The 23,227-nt window shown below is 34.2% G+C and overlaps 1 protein-coding gene across 1 annotated transcript in view; it reads left to right on the forward strand.

The window, feature by feature from the left end:
• SMURF2 (SMAD specific E3 ubiquitin protein ligase 2) overlaps nt 1–23,227 on the forward strand; it is a 93,705-nt gene that overhangs the window by 45,197 nt on the left and 25,281 nt on the right. The window contains exons 2-7 of the mRNA XM_039859882.1: nt 3,175–3,213; nt 8,331–8,439; nt 14,587–14,720; nt 17,215–17,280; nt 20,458–20,542; nt 22,244–22,327. Of these exons, the coding sequence (XP_039715816.1) occupies nt 3,175–3,213; nt 8,331–8,439; nt 14,587–14,720; nt 17,215–17,280; nt 20,458–20,542; nt 22,244–22,327 (517 nt within the window). The remainder of the gene's footprint in view (nt 1–3,174; nt 3,214–8,330; nt 8,440–14,586; nt 14,721–17,214; nt 17,281–20,457; nt 20,543–22,243; nt 22,328–23,227) is intronic.

Genomic DNA, 23,227 nt, shown 5'->3' on the forward strand with positions numbered 1-23,227 from the left:
AGATTATTTTGGAGTCTTTTTCATTCATTCAACAAATATTGAATGCCCATCAAATGGCTGGCGTAGTGTGTGCTTGATGCTGGAGATACAAAAAAGAATGAGACAGGCATGATTTATGCTGTATGGCTTTTACCACCTCCATAGTTATAAGTATCATTCTAAACCTAAACAATTATAGTCAAGTGCGATGAGTGGCTGTGATGCCTCTGTGAAAGTACAGGTGGGCGGAAGATTGAGAGAAACATGTTCTAAAAGGCTTCCTTCTCTTTTGAGACCTAAAAGATGAGAAAGTGAAGCCTGAGAAAAATGTTTCAGGCAGAGGGAATGACACGTGAGGGCTGTGGGTGAAAGATGGTGTACATTTGAGAAAATGAAAGTTTAATGTGGCTGGTTCTTGGCCTTGGGGGCTTGGAGGAGAAGGGAAGGGTGGTGATGAAAGATGAGGTCACAGCAGTAAGCAGGAGCCAGGGCCTGAAGTGCATTGTAAACTAATATAAAGTGTGGGCCCAAAGACCTTTTTAAGAATGGAGATCAGTAATAGAGATGAGAAATAAGGTCCCTGAGAAAGTGGTAGGTTGAGTATGAAATACGGAGGACAGGTGGAAGGATAGTTTTGAGGAATGTTTTGGATTATTGGGAGGTGGTTGTAGTGACCTAGACAGTAATTGATGGTGGCCTGGACTAGGATGTGGCACTGATAATAGAAGTGGACAGATGTAGGATATTTCAGAGGCAGAATTTTTTAGAATTTTAATTGCCAGGAGGTAGGGAGGAGGAAGAGCATGAAGGTTGCTGTGGAGGTTTCTGATTGGGGCAGTGGAGTGGAAAGCAAGGCTATTTATTGAAAGAAAGTGAACTGGAGGAACAGTTTTGCGGGGAGGAGAGATGGGGATTTTATTTTGGGGGCATATTTAGTTTGCAGACTGAGTGGGCCTGGAGTTCAGGAGAGAGCGAAGGGTTGGGTTTATAGATTTAGGTGTCATCAAATGGTGCAGTCCAGGGAGAATGTATGGAAAAGTGGCTCTTCAGATTTATTTTTGAGAGGGAAGAGCTTTGTCAATCTGTTGAACTACGAACTTTCTCCCAGAAAAAAGTGTGAGTTCTTTTCCTAGAAAAATACTCATGCATCTAACAGTTTACAAATAATTCCAAGATTTACAAAGATGGGCATCTGTGCTCTTCAAGTTACAGAGTAAAAGAAGAGGACCTAGGGCAAAACCCTGAAAAACCTCAACTTTCCTGGATGGAGCATAGGAGAAAAGATCTGGAGGGGAGGACTTAGAATGAGTTTTGTACCTGGTGTAAAACCAGGTGAATGTAGAGTTAAACAGAAACCAAAAGAAGAGATGCATTCCAGAAGAGCGAGTAGTCGGTAGAGGCAAATGCTCCTCAGGGGTTGAGTATGCTAAAGGATGAAAAGTGTCCATTGGGTGGATTAAGTAATTAGGTAGCCAGGGCTTTGGAGAAGCAGGGTAGGGGCAGTCGTGATAGGGGTTGGGGCAGTAGTGAGAGGAGAAGCCATATTACAGTGGGAGGTAAAGAAGTGGAGTCACAAAGTGTAGACAGTTCTTTAAAGTAGTTTTGTTATGAAGGAGAAGAGGTAGGGTGGTAGCTGGAGGTAGGAGGCATGGGCGCGACTTGAGTATATTTAAATGCTGATGAGGCTGATCACTAGAGGAGAGGAGAGGCAAAGGTCCTGAGAAAGTGGTGGGTTGGTATGAGAACCAGAGCACACATGTCAGGACAGTGTTTGACAGGAGAGTGGATGCTGTAAGTGTATGGAAGGAAAAAAGGACAAGTATCAAAAGTTTGTAGGTTTAGTGACAGAAGTTAGAGGAATTTACATATAATTTCTGTTTCTCTGAAGTCAGATGTGAATTCATTTCACTGCTTGAATTATAGGATGGTGGTTAAATCATGATAACCTCATCAATCCTGGACTGTAATTTGTATTTATATATGTATTGTGTATGTATCGATCCTGAATATTCTATTCAGTTTATATGATGATAATAAAAGTCTAGGGAAGAGTTCTTCTAAATCAAGTTTGTGATTTGGTACTCTCAGTTATGGCCTTGGCTTTCATGATTGAGTTTTTATGATTTTAAAAACAAAACTGTTTCTAAGACAGGGCCTACGAGACTCTGCTAAATAAGTATTTTGTGCTTACTTAATTATTTTATTCATTTACTCATGGCATCTGTCTTCAAAATGGTTTTTATTTTAACTTTAAAAGTGATTACTTATATTTAGACTTATTCCCAAGATTTATAATGTTGAATGACTTTTTACACACTAAACTTCCAATAATTATAACTAATTAAACAAACCATTTAAACTGAGTAGACGTGGGTAGAACCAAACATTACTTTCATGGGTATTTTATAAATTAAACTATGGATATATGGAAATTGATGTTTTCCTTTCACTTGTATCTAGTCTGAATTAAGTTTATGACTGTATATACAGAAGTTTTTTAATTGAAATATAATTCACATGCTATAAAATTCACCCCTTTGCAAGTGTGCAGTCTCATGGTTTTAATAAATTCATAAGGTTGTGCATCCATCATGATATAACTAATAATTTAATGCAAGATAATCCAGGGAATGTGGATTTGGAATATCTAGCTCAATATATTAACTTTTAATTTTTGGAAAATATAGTAGATCTATCTTGCTGTTGAGTTGATGATTTAGAAGCTAATTTATTGCTGTGTGGTTTAGATGCAGAGAAACAATGCAATTTTAGAAAGCCTAATTCATCTATATCAAGAAAGCTTTATCTTATTTATGATCCTCTTCAGTATAAAATAATTATATTAGGGATAAAATAATTATTTTATGCCTAAAAGAAATATATCAATCCAAATGTGCATATTTCCTCCTCAGAACTGTTTTCCCCTTGCTGTCAGGCTATTCTGAGAATAAATCTTGATGGAAGATAGGAATTGGGTTCTTATTAGAATATGAGATTTATAAACTTTTTTGCCCTCAGCTGTTAATGATTATCATTGCTAAACTTGCAAACACTGATTCAGCTGTCTTTTGCTAGTCTTTAATGAAAGTTTGTGATCATATTTCATACCTTGCTATAGGTAGTGGTTTTTTTTTATTATTTACTAGTGTTTTTGGCAATCCAGTCTTACCATTTTATATTTTGTTTCCTTTACAGTACTCTGTGCAAAAAACTTGGTGAAAAAGGATTTTTTCCGTAAGTAAATTAACTTTAAATCTTCTGCGTTGTGTGTAAACTTTTTGGATAGCATTTTCAGAATTGTCTGACTTAGGGATTTTCTATTGAGAAATAAACTCAGTGTTGTTTCATGAATGCTTTGGTTCAGAACCTTTTGGCATCACGTTTTTAAAAGAATTTTGTGCATTTTTAGCCTTAGCCTTTTCCCTTGATCCACCCCGCCATATATTTGTGTGAGATGTGTGTGTGCAGGTGTGTATATGCAGAAGTGCGTAATGTGTGTTGAAGGTGTGTATACTACTAGGTTTCTAGGAAAGGTCTGAGATTATTTTTTAAGCACTTTTTTTTCTAACATTTTATAGGAGATTTTACCCATGCAGTTAGGATTCCTTGGAAAGAAGAGAAGTCATTCAGCCTGCTTGAAATTTCCAGAGTGTAGGAAAGAAATCTCTGCCACATTTGATCGTAGTTGCTCCTATGTCTCAGACTCCAAAGCAGACATTTGGTTCCCACATTTGCTGTCTCTTTGCCGATCTGTTATGAAATTTTTTGTGGCTTTATTTCAGATTAAGTTTTGTGAGGGAGAATCGGCAAGTACTCTTACGTGTGTTTACCCTGGAATATACTTCACAATAGCTTTAGATTATTGAGTAAACAGTGATATGATTTTTAGTAAAAAACTCTAAGCCAACAAAATTTTGTATATAAAATATGTGAAGTTAGAAAAAGAATATTTGCTAGATTTTTAAATTCAAGTCCTACCAGCCAGCAAAAACTTGATATGAGTGCTAATATAATATTAGATGATTCTTAAGAGTTGGTTAAAAGAAATAATAAGCTCCTGATATATTTTAAAATCATATTTCTGCTTGAAATTTTATGGTGTCTGTGCTTATATGGTGAGGCAATTAGCATAATTTGGGACATAGTTCAGGCAGTTATAAACAGTCTCCAGTGTATGTGCGATGTGCTCTCTATCGCAGTTTTTGTACCTAGTGGCTTCTCTCTATGCTGCCACCAATTAATGTTAGCTACCTCATCTCTGTTGCTAATAACCTAATAACCAGTGTGTACTCTTTTTACCCTGCTTAGGTTGATCTGAGGTGAGATTTATCCTAGTGGGACTGCAAAGTGGCAAATAGAATCGAATAGGTTGGTGACAAGGAGAAAGGAGAGGGAGGTGAGGAATGCACACTCTTAGAGCTACCTCTATACCCTCCAAGACATCTGCTCCAGTTTTAAAGATAAAATCTTCAGTTTTGTCTCCCTGCTTTCCTCCCCAAATTCTTTTCCTTCCTCCAGAGTCCCAAGACACTGCTCCTCCAATAAAATATCCTTGTCTCAGTTTTCCTAGGCAGTCGAGAGGGATTTTACTTTAATTCTCTGCAAACCTCTGAGAGTTGGTTATTATCACTTCTATGATCTTTATCTGTCCTTAAGTTGTGTGTAAAAAAATAAGAAGGAAAGAAGGAAATCTTTTCCTTTTTTATTGGTGTAAGCAGTAAAAATTGATAAAAAATCTTAAGAGTTGTGAGCTTGCTTCAGGGATAAGAAAATTAGGGCAAACTGTCTGATTATATTTAAAACCCAGAGTGGAGAAACACTTGATAGACCTGGAAAGGAAAACAGGAAAGCCAATCTTGAGGCCTTCAGAAGGGACTCAGAATATCTCCCGGATTCATACTGGCGAAGGTTGCCCTGCTGTGATTGATTTACATTTATTTTTCATCTGTTTATAAGTTAAGGGTTGCTCACATTAATTTCAGAGAAAGAAATCTCTTAATTAAGTTTGAATGAGAATGTTTATTGATAATGCAGTTCTTGATACTGAAATAGTTAAGCTTTTGCTTGTAATTTAGTTTAATTCATGTCGAGTAAAAAAGGTAAACTTTAATATGAAGCATGACTATATGCTAATGAAATAGATATGCATATATTTTCTAACTGTAGGAAAAAAATGCGCAGCCCCGTGTTGTCTTTTGTAGAGTAATTTATATAATTTAAGATAATACTGTTTATTTTAGGGTATCTAACCTTGCCAAGAAAAGTTTTGCTCAGAATTTTGTAAAGAACCGTCCTCATGCTTATTGGCTTTTTAAAATAAGTACTTCCTCCCTCCCCCAGAATTTTAGCAGGAAGATTTTCAAACATGTAGGAACACGTAAAGAATTTTATAATTATTACCTACCATAATAGTTTTACCATTAATTTTATCACATATCTGTCCATTTAAAAGAATGTTGTCATTAGCATCAAATTTTTTTCTCTTTTATGCAACCTTGAAATAAAAGATTTGTGTGTAAGATACTGTGTTAAGGCATTGTATAGGGGCCACATTGAAGTCACTCAGAACTGAGATGTTTGGTCGAATGTTTTTCTACCCCCAATCAAAAATAAAGCTTTTCTCTGTTAAGTAACTCACTTTTAAGTTGAAATTTTTGTTTCATTGTTTTCAGCTCATTAAGCACATTTGTGTAGTGAGAAAGTTCTTGAGCTTTAGCTATTTTACATGACTAAGAAATAATGGAGAGAATTGAAAAATTTTAAAAAATAGAGAATACGTCAGCCACTTTATAGTTACCACTAGAGGTCTCACTAATTTCAGAAAACGATAACTTTTGACCACATTAGAGTAACTTGGCTCTCAAGTTAAATATTTGTAGAATAATATAATCAGATAAGTTAAAACTTGGGCATTTTTTAGTTAGGGGTATAGAACTTGTATTTTGTATTATTTAACAGAAGAGAAACATAGGAAGATGAGACTCATACTTGACTAAGAATTTAGAAGCCACACCTAGCGTCTTTGTGTGCAAAAGTTGGTTTTTTTTAGTACTTAATTTAACCAGTTAAACAACATCCAAAGGGAGAGCTAGACATGCGATTTTTGTTTGTTTTTGCTTGCAAACATATATTTATATGTTTACTTGTTTAGGTAGAACAAGGTCGAGTAGATTTCTCCCAGGAGAAATGACTTAATGTTATTGACAGCAGAGGGTAAAGTATTCTTCCATTAAACACATTCACTAATCGTTAGGTATTGTGGAAATAATAGGAGTAATGCTAAACTTCAAGAACAGTGTAATTAAATAGATTGATAACCTAACTTAGCAAGTTTCTTAAATACTTAACACTCTTAAATTTTGGTCTCTTATTTTTTGAAGTTAACAATTACAGAATCATGGAACTGGAACTCACTGGGTGACTTCTGTCTGGCCTTGAATCTTGGCAAATTATTATCTTGACTTAAAAAAAATTAGCATAGATATCAAGGCACAAAGTTTCTCCAGCTATCAATATTTACCAACATTTTGCTTTAGTATTTTCAGCTGTGTTTAAGATATCTGTACTATCTTAATGCGTCTCATATCTAAATTGTCATTTTTGTCTCTTTAATGTTTTGTTTTATTTTACTTTCTAACTTTTTTTTGGTCAAAGGGGCCTCTGTTTTTATTGTTCTTTGGGCTGAAAACTATGTCATTTTTGACATTAGTTTTTTAGAAAGTAGTTGTATTAGAGCTTTCAGAGAAGCTTTCTTCACTGTCACTTCCTTCTCCTCTTCATGTGATGGCCTCAATTTAGGGTCTGCTCATCTCCTTGTTCTTTATGCTGCTGTGAAGCTTGTAGCAGTTTCGTGGATGGTCTCGGTGCCTCTAGTCTTTTCTTCTCCCAGGCCAACCTGAGTACCAATAGTGGAAAAATATGAAAATGTATTTACAGCCATGCCCAAGAACCTAAAATGTCTCCCTCTTATCTGCCTCAGTCATTCCAAACTTTATTTTCTGACGTCTAAGCCTCTCTTACCAGGTCAGTCTTCTCTCTCCAGCAGTATTTACTTTTACACCTTAGCACAAAACCTTTGGTTAGACTCCTAGAAGCCCTTCAGATATTGTCATACCTGCTTACTCTTTAAAGTCCAAATGAGTCCCATTCCTTCAGAAAGAGAGAAAGGAAAAAAAAAGAAACGTTTCTTTAATGTTCACATTCATTCAAACTGTTCTTCCCATTTTTGAGCTCTTATACAAACTGTTGGGCCACATAGTAAATGAGAGAAGTATAGTAGTAAGCGCATGAAATCAAGAAGCAGACTATGTGTGCTTGGCTTCAGAATCTGAACTTGAGATCCTGGCTCTGCCACTTACTACTGTGTGACCTTGGGCTAATTAATTAACCCTTTGTGCCTCAGTTTCCTCATTAGTAAAATAGAGATAATAGTATTATTTACCCCATTGGGTTATTGTGAGGTAAAAGATTTAATATATGTAAAGCATTCATAGTATTACGAATCAGTACAAATGATTGTTTATTCTGTTTTTTTTGTTTTGTTTTGTTTTGTTTTGTTTTTGGTATATGTGTGTGATATTATTATTTCCCCAATTAGATAATTAAGCTTTTTTAAGGCAAGGTAAAACTTCTTGGCTAATTTAATTTATATCTTATGTTCTTACGTGAAAACCTTTAGTAAGCTTTTTAAATGAGCTACTAAGGGAGACCGTGGGAAAACTCTAAGAGAGCCAGGAATGTTTTAAGCATTCTCTTTCTTAGGGTCAAAGGGCTGGTAAAGATCTATAAAAACTTCCACATTTGGGGTAATCTCTAGACTTTGGCAGTTTAAACTGAGAATGTTTTGAGACAGGAATAAGAAAAAAAATGTAGTTTTTGGTATTTAATGATCCACTTTTATAGCTAAATGTTAAACATTTATAAAGAATGTAACAATCTTTTGTAGCAAGTAGTAATCTTTATATAATTCTTCTATCTGCCATGCAAAAAAAATTTTTTTTTTATTATGGCGACATTGGTTAACTAAATCCAGTAAGTTTCAGGTGTATAATTTAGCAATAAGGTGCACGTGCGCGTGTGTGTGTATTGCATTGTGTGTTCACCGCCTATAGTTAGATTTCTTTCTGTCACCACATATTTGACCCTTTTTACCCCATCTACCTCCCTCTTCCACCCTTCTCTTTCCCCCCAATCCTCTGGTAGCCACTAGTCTATTGTCCAAGTCCATGAGTCTCCGTTTGTTTGTCTTGTTTGTTGCTTTTAGATTTATATTCCACACATAAGTGAAATCTTGTGGTTCTCAATTTCAAAAATATTTTTTAATTAAGAAAAACCTTCCCCTTTTTTCACAGGACTTCCTGACCCATTTGCTAAAGTGGTGGTTGATGGATCTGGGCAATGCCATTCTACAGATACTGTGAAGAATACACTTGATCCAAAGTGGAATCAGCATTATGACCTGTAGGTTTAAATGGTTAATTTGAAATGAAACATAGAATCAGTATTATATGATATAGTCTGTGAAAAAGGATACAACACCTATTGGAAGGTACTTTGGCTAATTGGTAGTTGGTTCTGGAAGATGAGGTGCCCTTCATAATAAGCCTGTGAAGAACAAAAAGTATATACAGTATAGATCAGTTTCCTCTCCCTTTTAAAAATTAATTAAAGGTATTAATTCACTTTTGGGCAATTATAAGTATAAAACTAGAAAACAGTTGAGGTATACTCAAAGGCATTCTTTTTGCTTCTATATGGATGGTTTCTTTTAAATTTTATTTTAATCATAGTAGTATATGTACCTTTTTTAAAAGGCAAATGGTACTATAAGGTTTTAAATGGGAAAATGCAGTTCTCTGCTCCATTCTTATTCCTGAAGCCCATTCTTAAGGTAACTGCTTTCAATAACTTTGGCTATTTATTCTAGTATTTTTTTCTGTTTTCTAGATACCATGCTTATTTTTTAGCATTTTGATATATAAATATTTAAATAAATATCTAGTTATTTAGTTTTAGGTATTATTTTAAAATTTCCTACCACAGAAGATGACTTAGCTTTTACAACTGATTATCTCTCATCCTTACTCCCCAGCACCCCCATGCCCCTTCCTTTCTCCCAACCCTCCTATATAGTTATTTAAACCTTCTTGGTTACATCATCGTTTTGCATTTACATTATGATCATGTAAATATTCATAACTGAGTCACATGATGGGCAATGATTACATTTCCTTTCTTGACAACTTTTGTTTTTCTGAAGTTAATGACTATCTTACTTTACCATTTGTTTAGTTTTCTATCTAATTAATTGATTCACAAACTCTCTTTAGAACTATCTCCTTTGCATACATTTAACTAATGAAGTATCCATTGGCTTTGTTTTCTCCTTGGAGATATCCCTCCTGGAGCCTCTATCCTTTTGCTCCAGTGAGATCTGGTGGTGATTCTGAGACCTGCTGCATAGTTGTCCTGGAACTTGCTTTTATTGTTATATTGGGAATTTCCTTTGTCTCTTCAAGGTCCAATGACTTCCTATTTTTTTGTTTACTTCTCTGTTTTGGTGAAGTCTGTTTTCCATTGTCATCTTAAGAAGGAGTACAAAGATGTAGAAAGTTACTTGAGATTTTCTCTGAAAATATATTTTGTCTAGTTACTTGATTGATGGTTTTTCTGAGTATAGACTTCTAGGGGAGATCACTTTTCCTCCAGATTTTGAGTAAATTGCTCCATTGTCCTCTAAGTCTAGATCAGCATTGTCGAATAGAGATATCATGTAAGCCACAATGGCAGCTCGTCTGTAATTTAAATTTCCTGGTAGCCACATTAAAGAAAATAAAAAGAAATAGATGAAATTAGGGTTAATAATATATTTTCTTTAATTCAATATATCTAAAATATTTTTATTTCAACATGCAATCAATATAAAACAATTATTGAATTATATACACATACATACATGTGTGTGTGTGTATATTTTAAGCCAAGTCTTTGAAATCAGGGGTTCGATTTCCACTTACAGAGCGCCTCCATTTAGCCCGGCCACAGTTCAGGTACTCAGTAGCCCTGTGGCTGGTGGCTACCATTTTGGACAGTGCAGGTTTAGAGTATTGCTGATGCCAGCTTGATTTTTGTCCTTCATAATTATTGTTTTCCACTGCAAGATTTCAGGGTATTCTGTATATGCTCGATGTTAAATTTTTTGATGATAGATTTGGTATGTCTGCTACATAGTGCTAGATAGTGGGACCTTTTAATCTGGATACTTAAACTCTTTAGTTATGGTACAAATTTCTATTTAATTATCTGTAGATAATTTCCTCTCCTCCATTTTCTTTCTTCCTCTCTTTTTTCTTTTCTGGAACTCCTGTTACTTGGACGTTATCACTCCTAAATTGATCATCATTTAGTTGTCCTATCTTTTTCCCTCATTTTTTTATCCTAGTTTTAAAAAAATAAGTTTTAATAAAAAGTTTTTGTTTTAGTAGTAAATTAAAAATTAAAATGACATATCTGGGCTGTTTCCTCAATTTTGTTTTGCAGCATTTCTATGTATTGTAATTTTTGCTCTTACATTTTTAACTTCCAGGATCATTTTGCTTTCTGACTATCCCCTTTTTATAACTGCCTTTTATTTCTTGACTGCAATATCTTCTCTGATGAGAGAACTGAGTGTTGTAATTGTAGTTTTCGTCCGTTATTTGTATTACCTCTCTTTCCTCAGAGTTCCTTTTTTCTGTCAGTTTGGTTTGGATTTCTGTCTTTTTATATTTAAGAAGAGGCACTTAAATGTGGATCGGAAATTCTGTGCCCATGAGTTGAGCCAGTCATCTAGCAGGTGTAACTGTGATATTTTCATTGCACATAATTTTCCTGTCTCCCGCCCAAGGGCTCTATTCCTAGATGCTAGCGTTCTTGGAGCTGAGCAGTGTAAGAATGCTAGGTGGTATCTCTGTACACTAGATTAACGTCGTCTTAAACTCTCTCACTAATCCTTTTGTTTCAGCCCCACCATCACCGTCAGAGTAATTTGGGCATACAGTTTGGCAATATTTCAGGGGTTTGGTGGCAGAAATAGTCTTGTTTCTCGTTTGTTTCTTAGGTTTCAGTTTTTTTTTCCAGGTTGCTACTTCAGTTATCACATGTTTCCTAAACTTCTACCATTTGTCAAATCTCTCATGTTATAAAAATGTCAGTCATCCTGATATCCTGACTTTCCAAGTCTTTAGCTTTCTAAGCTTCACTGGCATTCTACTTCACTCTTCATCAACTTCAGCTTTTCTTCAAAATGTTCCACTTGACTTTACCTACAAAAAATAATCTTGGATCTTCCATTAAAACCTCTATGCCTGACATCTCACCTACTTGCTTCTAGACCATTAGCTCTAAAACACCTTGGAATACCCAGCTCAGCCTTGACTGTGCTCAGTTATTTAAATTTGACTTTCTAAACCACATGTGAACAAATCTTATGTCTCCACTCAACATTAAGATATCTAGAGACAACTAAGAGTAATGCTTTTGTGTTTGCCCCTCAGTGCTATGGCTCAGTAACTCCAAGTTAATAAGCAAATAATTTGGAACTAAAAAGATAGGCAATAGAGAGAAGTGAGACTGCCTAACTTCCCACCCCTGCCACTTACTGTGTGATCATCCACTCATTAATCCCTGTGTATCAGTTTCTATTAATAATAATAACAGCAACAACAATGCCTACTTTAGGAGACTGATACGAAGATTAAGTGAGATAGTACATGTAAAGTGCTTAGAGTAGTAGTATCTGGCATATAATTCTCAAATGTTAGATGCTTTTAGTAAACATTTTAGGTCAGAATTTTTTTAAAAAAACACTGCATGTTCCATTTATTGCCATAATATGAAACACATGCTTTTTTTTTGGTTGAATTTTGTAATTAAAAATTATTGGGGTGACATCGATTAATAAAATCAAATGACTTTCAAGTATACAATTCAGTAGTATGTCGTGTGTGTGTGTGTGTGTGTGTGTGTGTTGCATTAGGTCACAGATTTTTTATTATTTGACTTGGCCTTTAGGGATTTTGAAAACACAGTTTTAATAAGCTACTATCTATGTAGCTGGCTAAGCTTTTGAGTTCTTAATCAGATTATTTCAAGCCCTTTCTTTTTGCATCAATTAGATTTATATTCAGCCAGAGACCCAGCTACTACAGTGAATACGACACTATCCTCCAAGCATGTAGCTAAGTAGTGTATAAAGACAAATAGGAAACTATAAAGTGTGCTAAAAAGATGAGGAAGAATAGGGTGCTGTGGAAAATATATAGAACTTCTTAACGTGGTTTTAGGGGTTGGGGAGATCTTCCTAGAAAAAGTGGTATTTAGACTTAGACCTTAGGTAAGAGGTAACTTGAAAAAGGAAAATGTGGGAAGTCCCTAAGTGACAGTGGCCTGTGTGAAGACCTAGAGGTGAAAGAGAACGTGACTGTGAAAACAGTTCAGAGAGGCAGCATTGGCGAGTTTACGTAAGGTGAGGGGAGTGTGGTGAAAAGCAAGCAAAAATAGGAAAGCAGGAGCCAGCTCATGAAGGTCCTTGGAAGCTTATTAATAACTCTGAATACTCTCCTAAAAGCAATGGAGAACAATGACAGGGTTTTTAGTGGGGAAATGCTATAATCAGATTTGTATCCAAGAATGAACACTTGGCCTATATTGTGAAGAATGACTTAGAGGGAGGCAAGAATGGCAAGGAAACTAGTTCCAACACTATGGGGGAATCCAGCAAACAGGAAAGGATGAATTTATGTTTCAAAAGTAGAAATGAGAATGGAGAGATATAGACATTCTAAATATTTTTAATAAAGACTTAAAACGTAATTTTTTTTATCCTTGAAAAAAATGAAATTATACTGTATCCTATGCTCTGCTGGCGCTTGGCTCACAGGCTGTGGTCTGCTGACCCCTGCCTTAGGCACCTTGCTTTTCTAGTGTTGCTACTACGGCCTTTCTCAACATAGCAACTAGAGTGATCCTGTTAAAAAGTATTTCAACTCTTGTTGTTCCTCTGCTCCAAGTCCCTGTTGGCTTCTATCTTACTTGGAGTAAAAGCCAGAGTTCATACCATGGCTGACAAAGGCCCTTCCTTATGATTTGTTCCCTGTATTGGTTAGAGCAGGCTAACTGATCTAACAGATAGTAGACAGTACCAAACTTTCAATGGCTTAATACAATAAAAATATATGTTTTATATAAAGTCCATTTGGCAGGGAGGCGAGACACTGTCAAATAGTTATTTAAGGATACAAACTTGATAGAAGCTTTCCTGTTTTTAATGTATTTTCTATGGGCCTGACATCCAACCTCTTCACAGGATACTTAATCCAGTGGTGAGCTGCTCTAAGACCTGAGGGAATCAATCGTTGAGCATACCTATAAATCTGGCTTTCCACTTGGGAAACTGATTTAATGTGATTTTTTAAAATGTTTAGTTTGGGGTGATTTAGCCATTTAATACTTGATTCTGGTTCTAGAATTTTAACACATCATATAGTCTATACTTGCCAGATTAGCTCCGTTAGGTCTATTTGAAAACTGGTACATGCATACTTGATATTTTAGTTCAGATTTTTTTATTTGTAAGCAACAGAAATTAAATTCAAATAGGCATAATTTTAAAAAAGGAGAATGCATTACCTTGCAGAATTAAAAGTCCAGGGTGGTAGGGATGCTTTAAGCACAGCTGGATCCAGGGGCTCATGTGTGGCTTCCATGTTCCTCATTTAAAAGTTTTAGTTCTCACTTAATGGTTTAGGCTTTTTCATATACGAAGTGATTTTTTCTACTACTGCCGCTTTGTTGAATGACACATTAAGGTCAAGGTTGCTGGACCAAAAATTTGACCTCTTAGAGTCACTGAAATATAGTTAGGATTTTACTGATAGAATTGTTATTATGATTTCGCATGGGATGACACCATGTTAACAATTGGCTGTGGAAGAGCTTTTACATACTTGCAGGTATATGCACAGACAGTATAGTAACGCTTTTCCCTGCTCTGCTTGTCTGCAGGCAGTGAAGTGAAATCTGCAAGAGTCCTGCTCGCTCAAGGCCTGCATACAGGAAAGAAGCAGGGGAAAAGCGTTACAGTCAGCTTTTGTTCTACAGCATTTTAAAACATAACAGGTATGTCAGATTTTTGGTCTGTCAGCCTTGACAATGCCCCTTGAAGTGAACTGAGCACTCTCTGAGGTAGTAGGTTATATGGAAATGTATTTAAAATGTGACCGTGATAAAAGTTCTTATAAGATCTTCATTCTTGGAAAGAAATAACTATAGATTCCCATAGTGTTATTTGACACCAGCTACTACAATTTTTTTTTACTAAGAAAAATTGTTTCTCAGCCTGAGAGTGGTATGTGATAAAGTTTAAATTAAAAATTACTTTTAGATTTTAACTTGTAAGAGTTTTTAAAAATTTAAATTCAGTCTCGTGGATTGATTGAACTCAAACCATTTTGCATTATCCAGCCATACTCTGAAACATTCATGACTCTACACTACAAAAACAAAAGAAAAATTTGCACTAACCACTTGTAATTGCCAAGTTACTCATGCAGTCCTTTTGTTTTTTAGGTATATTGGAAAGTCTGATTCAGTTACGATCAGTGTATGGAATCACAAGAAGATCCATAAAAAACAAGGTGCTGGATTTCTTGGTTGTGTTCGTCTTCTTTCCAATGCCATCAACCGCCTCAAAGACACTGGTTGTGAGTAGATACTAGAGCTTTTAAAAATTTACATACATATTTGTACATACACATATACATGTTTTTAGGGGAAGGCAGGGGTCCAAAAACTTAACTTCTTGTGTATGTTTGAAACATTGATAAAAATTCCTGGTCTAAATTTATTTTGTGAACTTTAAAAAACAGTGAAACATTTGAAATATGTTAAACTTAGAACTGAATCAGAGCTGATGCTTACTTTCCAGTGAATACATAGGTTAAGAAATAATTGGGGCAGGGAGGGAATAGATGGGGTAAAAGGGGTCAAATATGTGGTGACAGAAAGAAATCTAACTATGGGCTGTGAACCCACAATGCAATATATTTGCCTTACTGTTGAATTGTACACCCGAGACTTACTGGATTTCGTTAACCAATGTCACCAAAATAAAAATAAATAAATAAATTTTGAAAAAAGAAAGAAATGATTGATATACAGAAGAGTAAAAAGGAAAAGTGTCAATGTATATATGCCTTTTTAAAAAATTTCTTAGCACCTTTCTCTGGTTTTGGTGGATTTGTGAGATAAGTGAGGTTTATTTAGGCGATTGGAGTATTTAAGGTGGCAGTTAAAGGGGAATTATTAGTGAATAAGAATTATTCATTGAAAAAATTGTTATTGAAAGGCAAACATTATTTTGAGTGTAAGATGGCCGTATTAACTACTTAGCTATATAGTTTAGTTTATCACCAACCTGGGCGTTTAGAAGATTAGACCAAGATGAAGACATTAGAAGTGATTTCCACATTGGATTGACAAGTTGACTTAACATTTGTGTAATTCATGTAACCAGGTGACAAAGCATCTTTTTGGGAGTGGTTCCCTTGGGACATAGATGGAAATGTCTTTTTCAACAGGTTTTTTGTTGTTGCTTCTATAAAATTCATTTTTATGTAATATGAAAAATATTGCTAGCCATTGTCATGGGATTTTTAGCTCAGATGCCTATATTAAGCAAAAATTCACATAGAATCTAACAAATTAATAAATAAAAAATAGAGTAAATTTAACTTTGAATGTTAAATATATTAAGAGTTGATTCCCGTTAATGTAGTATGGTACCATAGCCCAGATGTATTGAGCCATTAAAAAGAAAAAGGGAGAAAATTGAGCTGGATGTTCTGAGTTAAGGGAATTTAAGGCACCCAAGAATTTCTTATGTTTCTGGGTTGACAGATTGACCAACTGGAGGTAGAAGATGTTGGGATTGGAAAAGGTCTAGCATATAAAATGAACTGTTTTATTACCCAATCAAGCAGACAGACTGCAGACTTATAGGTCACATGTGTGACCTTATCTCTGGTTCAGTTTAGTCACCTCTTATTGAACCTTTAATGTGCCAGTTACTGTTAAAAACCCTGGTAATATAAAGGTGAGAAAGGTATGGATTCTGTCCTCTGAGAAGCAAGGGCAAAGGCCTCCTGGCTAAGGGAGCAGGACACACTGGAAGAACTGAACAGAAGAGGAATTGCGCTGCTCAAGTCCACTGTATAGCTGACTTAATATCATCCATTTATTATTCCCTTGGAAAGAAATAACCGTAGATTCCCATAGTGTTATTTGATACCAGCTACTAAAATAGTTTTGGGGCATGGACTTTTTTTCTGCTGCGTATGAATGTTTTATTGCATTAATTTATTTGATCTTGTTGATGTGCTTTAATGTTTAATTTATCAAACATTTATTGAGCACCTGATGTACTGTTCTATCAGGTTGTAGAGGACAATACAAAAACTAAGATATGGTCTCCTTGTTTTATCAGTTCACGATTATTTATTTAAATAGACAGATGGCATACAGCTGCAAAAGAATTCAGTTTTAAGTGTATAATCAAAGTAAAACCAACATGCTAAGGGTGACATTGTTCCTTACTGTAACTGGCCAGGCCAATGTTATATCTGTTTTACAGATGAAGCATGAGAGAATAAATGAGTTGCTCCTACATGAGTTAGTAGAACAACTGACTCAAACTTACCTTCCAGTTTATACTTGGCTTCTCACTAATGCTTTGTGTGTTGGGGAAGGGGTCATTTGAAATGGTTAGAATAAAAATAACAATGACAACAACTAACATTTATTGAACAAATAAGTGTCAGGTACTTTGCAATTATCTGACTTAACTCTTAGAAAATCTAAAGTGGGTGCTGCTATTACGCATGAGGAAATCAAAACTTGGGTAAATGGCTTAAGAACAACTATTAAGTGGCCAGACTGAAGTGGTCTGAAATCTTTGGAAAGGAAGTAACTGCATGTTGGCAGTGTGTATAGTTTTTTGAAATCCAACTTTATGAAAACTTTTGTTGAGACATTTATACTAATTAAAACATTTTTCATCATTACAACATGATTAATTCTTTAAATGATAGACTTGATTTCCAGTAGATTATGGAAATTTACTATCACTCAATAGCTGTTAGAATCTCTGATACCAGCTTGTTTTTTAATTGCCTTTTTTTTTTTTTTAATTTGAAATAGATCAGAGGTTGGATCTATGCAAACTCGGGCCAAATGACAATGATACAGTTAGAGGACAGATAGTAGGTAAGTGTGGAACTTAAAGTTACATGAATTTTGGCTTCATTCAAGCTGACCTAAACTCTAAATGCCTTTTAAATCAAAGTACAACTGTCATTTTATTGTATTGGCATGCATTAATGAGTCATGCAAAAATGTTTCAAACAGTGGATCAAGATCCAGACTATCTTAATTTTTAAAAAAACGAACAAACTATGAATAATGTAGGAAAAAAACAAAGGCTCCTAATATGGTGAAGAACTATTGATCCTTCAGGAAGGAATCCTTTTAAAGTATAAAAATATAGTAGAGCACTGAGACAGACTTTATAGATGGTATTAAGTTTTCTGAAAATAACTCTCAAACTGGTTTTTGAGTAAATATTGAACTCTTAATGCTTTACAGTTTTAAAATAATCCGTGCTAATTGAAAAAAAACAATGAGGAATGGTTAAAAAAAAAATGAGTACTGATTGGGAAAGGGAGAAATTGTTCTCTTGCTCATGAGGTACTTAGTGGGCTATCTTAAATTGACCCATAGGAAGGGGTTTATATAAAATTTCCAGAGACTTATCATAAGAATCTATGGGTTGGGATTTGATCAAGATATATAGTGTGGAAGGACACTGAGGCAAGCTCCTTTAAGGCTTCTTAAAGAAGAAAAATGCAACTGGAATCTTACCACTTAATTATAGAGCATAATTTAGAATAAGATAATTGCATTATGAACCCACCGGAGAGGTTTTGGTTACCAAAGGTATGAAGAACTTCATTTTACAAGGCAATGAATTGGGTTCTTAGGGAATTGCCAGGATAACAACATAACAAAGCCCTATTGCAGTTATCATAGGAAAGTATCTACACTATAGCATTATTGATAATGGCTGTCATTCTTAGATTGAGAAGGGAGTAAAAACTCAAAAATAAATCCTGGCATACAAGACTTTTAACTGTAATTGTTTCTACTTTATTCGACTTGATATGTTATATAACATTTGCCAACTAATGTCTAGTTAATAACAAAATAGTTTTACTAGGTATAAATTTGCATTTATAAAAATAGTAGACTTTCCTTTGTCAGTGGTTAGACATATACCTGCTAGAATATACTATATTTAAAAAGAATGTTTTACTTTAAAATATGTGTCCTTTTGTATTTTTTTAATTTAAAGCTCTTGTGTGAATTTGGTGTTCATAATAGAGATGGGCTGTTCTCAAACATTATGCTTTATGACCTTGCAGTCTGTCGTTTAAGAAGAAAAATGAATTTTAGTTCTTGCTGAATTAGACTTTTACAAATAATTATAAAAGGATGTATATAATATCTTTTTGACAAATGGAGAAAAATAAACTAGAACACTAGCTTTAAATATATATATCCCCCTCTAATATTTATATATATATGTATATTTTTATGATTTTAATTGTAGTGAACATAAGTTTTAATTTTTCTTTCACTTATTGTAACCATATTCATATTTATAATTAATGATTTTTAAGGGATTAGTTCTATCAATATATCATAACTTAATAACTGGACAGCCGTTTTTTGCTCTTATAGCATTGGACCTTGTAAGCATTTTTGTACACTTACCTTTATCTTTTTTTTTGATTGTTATCTTAGAAGAAAAATCTCCCACATTGAGGTGATTGACTCAAGGGTTACAAGCCTTTTCCCTTGTATTTAAAATTGTTACTCAATCCTTTCCATCTCTTGTGAAGTTTTTCTTTTGATTTTGTTATAAAATAAAATAAAAATATAGAGAACCTAAGGAGCACTCATAATGTGCCATCATTCTCATCACTTTCTCTGTATTTTTTAAAATGCTATCATACCATGCAGATTTTTAATAACCTGTTTTAATCTGTCCTAAACATCCTTTTTTTCCCCCTCTTTGGTCCATGGACACATTTCTGTAGCATTTTTAATGTTGTATGGTGGGCAAATAAGAAATTTAATCAGTGTCTCGTTGGATACTTAGGTTGTTTCTGATGTTTTAATATTATGAACAGTACTCTCTTAAACATAGTATTTCTATGACTCATTTTATATATTGCTAGAATTAGGCTATTTAAAAACACTATCCCATCTCGAAATACTTAGGTGTTTTATAATACAGCATTTTGGAGATGTACATTAAAGCTCATGAAATCCTTTAGCTTTGATTCTTAGTATTATTTTAACAAAACTATTGAGAAAACATATTGTTTCTGCTATGATTGTATTTTGGTAAGCATTTCACTTAGCCTTCTGTATAAAAACTGATTGTTTTCTAGTGTAATTTTCACACTAACATTTTGTTTACATTCCCTGAGGTTTATTACAGTGTTGTCTCCTGTAAATGGAATTTATATCAAAGAACAATGTGTTGAACTTTCTGATTTTTCAAACTTTTTACAGAGCTGGAAGATTTCAGAATTTTGAGACTTTCTAGAATGAAGGGTCTTAAGATATCATCATACTTTATGTAATGTTCTTTAAGAAGTTGGGCTACAGTCAAGTTGTCCTGTACCTCTTCTATCTTTTGGGAGAGTTGCCAAAAGTGGAATTAAAGAATAATAGAGCAGCAAGGACTTCAGGCATATCATTTACCCTAACTTCCTCATTATTCAGATTGGGATTATCTCAGCCTCAAGAAAGTTAAGTGTTTTGTTCAAGGTCACAGTGCTACACTACTTGTAGTATAGCCTGGTTTAGAGTTCACATCTGTTGCTGCCAAGTTTATTATAGTGGTTGTTTTATACTATACTGGATGATGATGTACTGTTTTAACTCATGAAATCCAAGTACCACCCTGTTGCCAGAATCTAGTATTTTTTGTTGTTTTTTTTTAAAGATGGGTTAAGAATTAAACCCAAGTTAATGTGAACTTTTCAAATTCTTCTTGAATATACGTTTCTTTCATGTGTTACGCCTCTTCTTTAGTGCAGTAGTGGCTTTGCATTGCCCATTACAATGGGACAAAAGTAATTAGACGCTCCTCCATGAACATGATAAAGTGTAGGAAACCTTAAAATTCTATTATCACTCCTAAAGGAAAATAATCTCATGGGAGAAGAAATTACAGAATTTAGTAGAAACTGAAGAGTTTATTCTAAAATACTAAAATAAGCTAAGCCAGATAATTTTTAAAGATAAATATTTTAAATTGTAATAATTCTTTCTGGTTCTGTGACTCTTAGTAATGTTTCTGTTGTTTAATAGTAAGTCTTCAGTCCAGAGACCGAATAGGCACAGGAGGACAAGTTGTGGACTGCAGTCGGTTGTTTGATAATGATTTACCAGATGGGTAAGCTAAAATCATTAGAGAAACATGTAGATAAAATCCTTAAAATAATGAGAAATAACTTGGTGTTTATTGCATATTTTACAATTTGCTGATCAGTTCCAGAATGTAGGTTTTTCTTGTACTTGGAAAATTAGTAAGGGATCTTGTCACAACAAATCTATAAAATAAGCCATGAATTAGATGTTAAATTTGGTTTTTAAGCCTTTTGACTAGGAGACAAATCAAATTTCTTGGCAAATATAACTCCTGTAAATATATGTTTAAAAAAAAAAAAACTTGTTTGATTAAATTATTCAAAGCTGAGCATGTAAATGCTGACTCTGTGACACTCTCTACTTAAAGGGATAGCATGGAGAATTCGTGCAATAGTAATTATAATAACATAGTAACATTTATTGAGCATGCACGTGCCAGATACTCTTATAAGCACTTTATATGTTACACTGATATAATTTAATTCTCATAGCATGTGGTTCTGGAATTAAACCATCTGAGTTCCAGACCTTACTCTTCTGCTTAGTCGCTTTATAAATTCCATCAATTTATTTAACTTTTGTCAGCTTTCATTTATATTTATTTATAAAAGAGGATGATGATAATATACATTTTACAGATTAAAAAAATCGAGACTTAAGTAACTTGCTGAAGGCTACAGTGGCAGAGCTGGAACATTTAAGCCTTAATTCCAAAGCTCATGCCTTTTGTTGCTTTTCTCTATCTTTGATACTAGTTCTGATACTTTCCTGATTTTGTTTTTAACTTTTAAAGTATTTTTAATTAGCTTCAATTTGGTATAGTTTACATAAAATAAGTTATATCCATTTAAAGTGTATGATTGTTTAGATTTCGACTTGAATTATTTTTTACATGAAATTTTACATCCAACCTGTGGTATTTGCTCATTTTGTTTAAACTATTAAGAATTGCTATAATTTAAGTTTGTTTATAGATCACTTTTGCTTGTTGATTTTTCAGTTAATGTTTATGGATGTGAAGTAGATTATGGTACTTTGAAGGAGAAGTTTAAGATGAAATAACTAATTAATATTGAGAAATTACAACAACGTAAGCCTTAATTTTTCTAAACTTGCTCTTCATTATTTACTGTAATTGAAATCACAGGGGGAAAAAACTTCTTAGCATCTATTTTCTAGACGTCTCTAAACCTCTGTTAATGTTTTAGTGAAAATCTTACATATCTATATTTTTAATCATTTGCCTATTTTTTTGTTATCTGAATTAAGGTTTTGACAAAGAAGTGGCATTCTTGCTTTTTTAGAGAAGTTTGAGTAGGCTAAGTGCTTTAAAAAAACTTTTATATACTTTCTAGATAAACTTAATTTTTAAAAATTGTGATTTTTATTCTTTGTATGGCCTTCCCCGCCCCCCCGCCCACTAAATACTAGAGAAATTTGTGTAATTTAATTGAGCATTGTTGACATTGAAAAATTCTCAGAGTTTGGCTGTTGGAAAATATTAGTCACATCTCAGTGTAAATATTTTAGAACCTTCAGAATTCCAGAAGACTTATTGTACAGTTTTAATATAATTTGAAAAAATTTCTGTATTCTGTGTATTGATCTTTCAGTTTTTCATTCTCAATTCATACTAACAGGTGTCTTCATGGCTTGGTTATTACACTAAAATCATTTCATATCCAGCTTCCTATTAATTCCTTATCTCTCAATATTTTTATATAAGCTGGGAAGAAAGGAGAACTGCCTCTGGAAGAATCCAGTATCTAAATCACATAACAAGAACTACACAGTGGGAACGCCCAACACGGTAAGAACATACAAATCACCTTCCTGAAGTGGTCCCTTTCGTTTAACTGTCAGCTTTATCGGATTTCCTGTCTTGGTTTTATACTGTTCTAGATTAGTAGCTCTTACAGCAAGTGCTGTTATTATTTTTAAAAAGTAATTTTAAATAAAGATTGTTCGGCACATGATCCTGTTATTGTAGCTGCAGGGCGATGGTACTCAATAAATATTAAATGAATTAAATGAATAAATTGAGAAGTCATCTTATTTCTGGGACTCTTAAAAAAATGTTTTTGAGCCCATTATTGAATGACTGTAACAAAATATACGGGCTCTACATTTGTTTAGTCATATAGGGCGATGATTATATTATAGTACGTCTGTCATCAAGATAAGCACCGAATGCTCTGAGACCATATGGAGGGGCACCTGACTTAGAGTGGAGGGTGAGGGGATGGTGGAACTTACAGAGTAAAACTCTGAAGGAGGGGAATCTCTGAACTAAATCCTGAAAAATGTTAAGATTTAGTTAGGTGAGGGGAAGGTGATGAAAGTGTTCAGGATAGTAGTCACAGCTATCAGTCAGTTCACCAAATGGTTATATGTCAGGCATTGTACTCAGCATTTGGGCTGTAACATTGAACAAGGTGGAGCTTAATGTAGAAAGACATGGGGATGCAAGAACACTTTTGGAAACACCAAGGAAGTGCATTATAAGTAACAAAATGAGTAGGATAAGTGGCTGAATTTTCTTTTTTTTTTCTTTTCTTTCTTTCAACAAAGTTTATTGCCACCTCTCCTCAGTATTTGTTTTGCCCCACTCTCCTTTTTCTTTTCTTGAGCAGGAATGGCACCAGACAGAACACCAAATGCTTCTCGTTAGCTATGCGTACTTTTATTTACTAGGGATTAATTGCTTAAC

Source organism: Pteropus medius, unplaced genomic scaffold (assembly GCF_902729225.1).
Source record: "Pteropus medius unplaced genomic scaffold, Ma_sr-lr_union100, whole genome shotgun sequence".
NCBI classification, from domain to species: Eukaryota; Metazoa; Chordata; class Mammalia; order Chiroptera; family Pteropodidae; genus Pteropus; species Pteropus medius.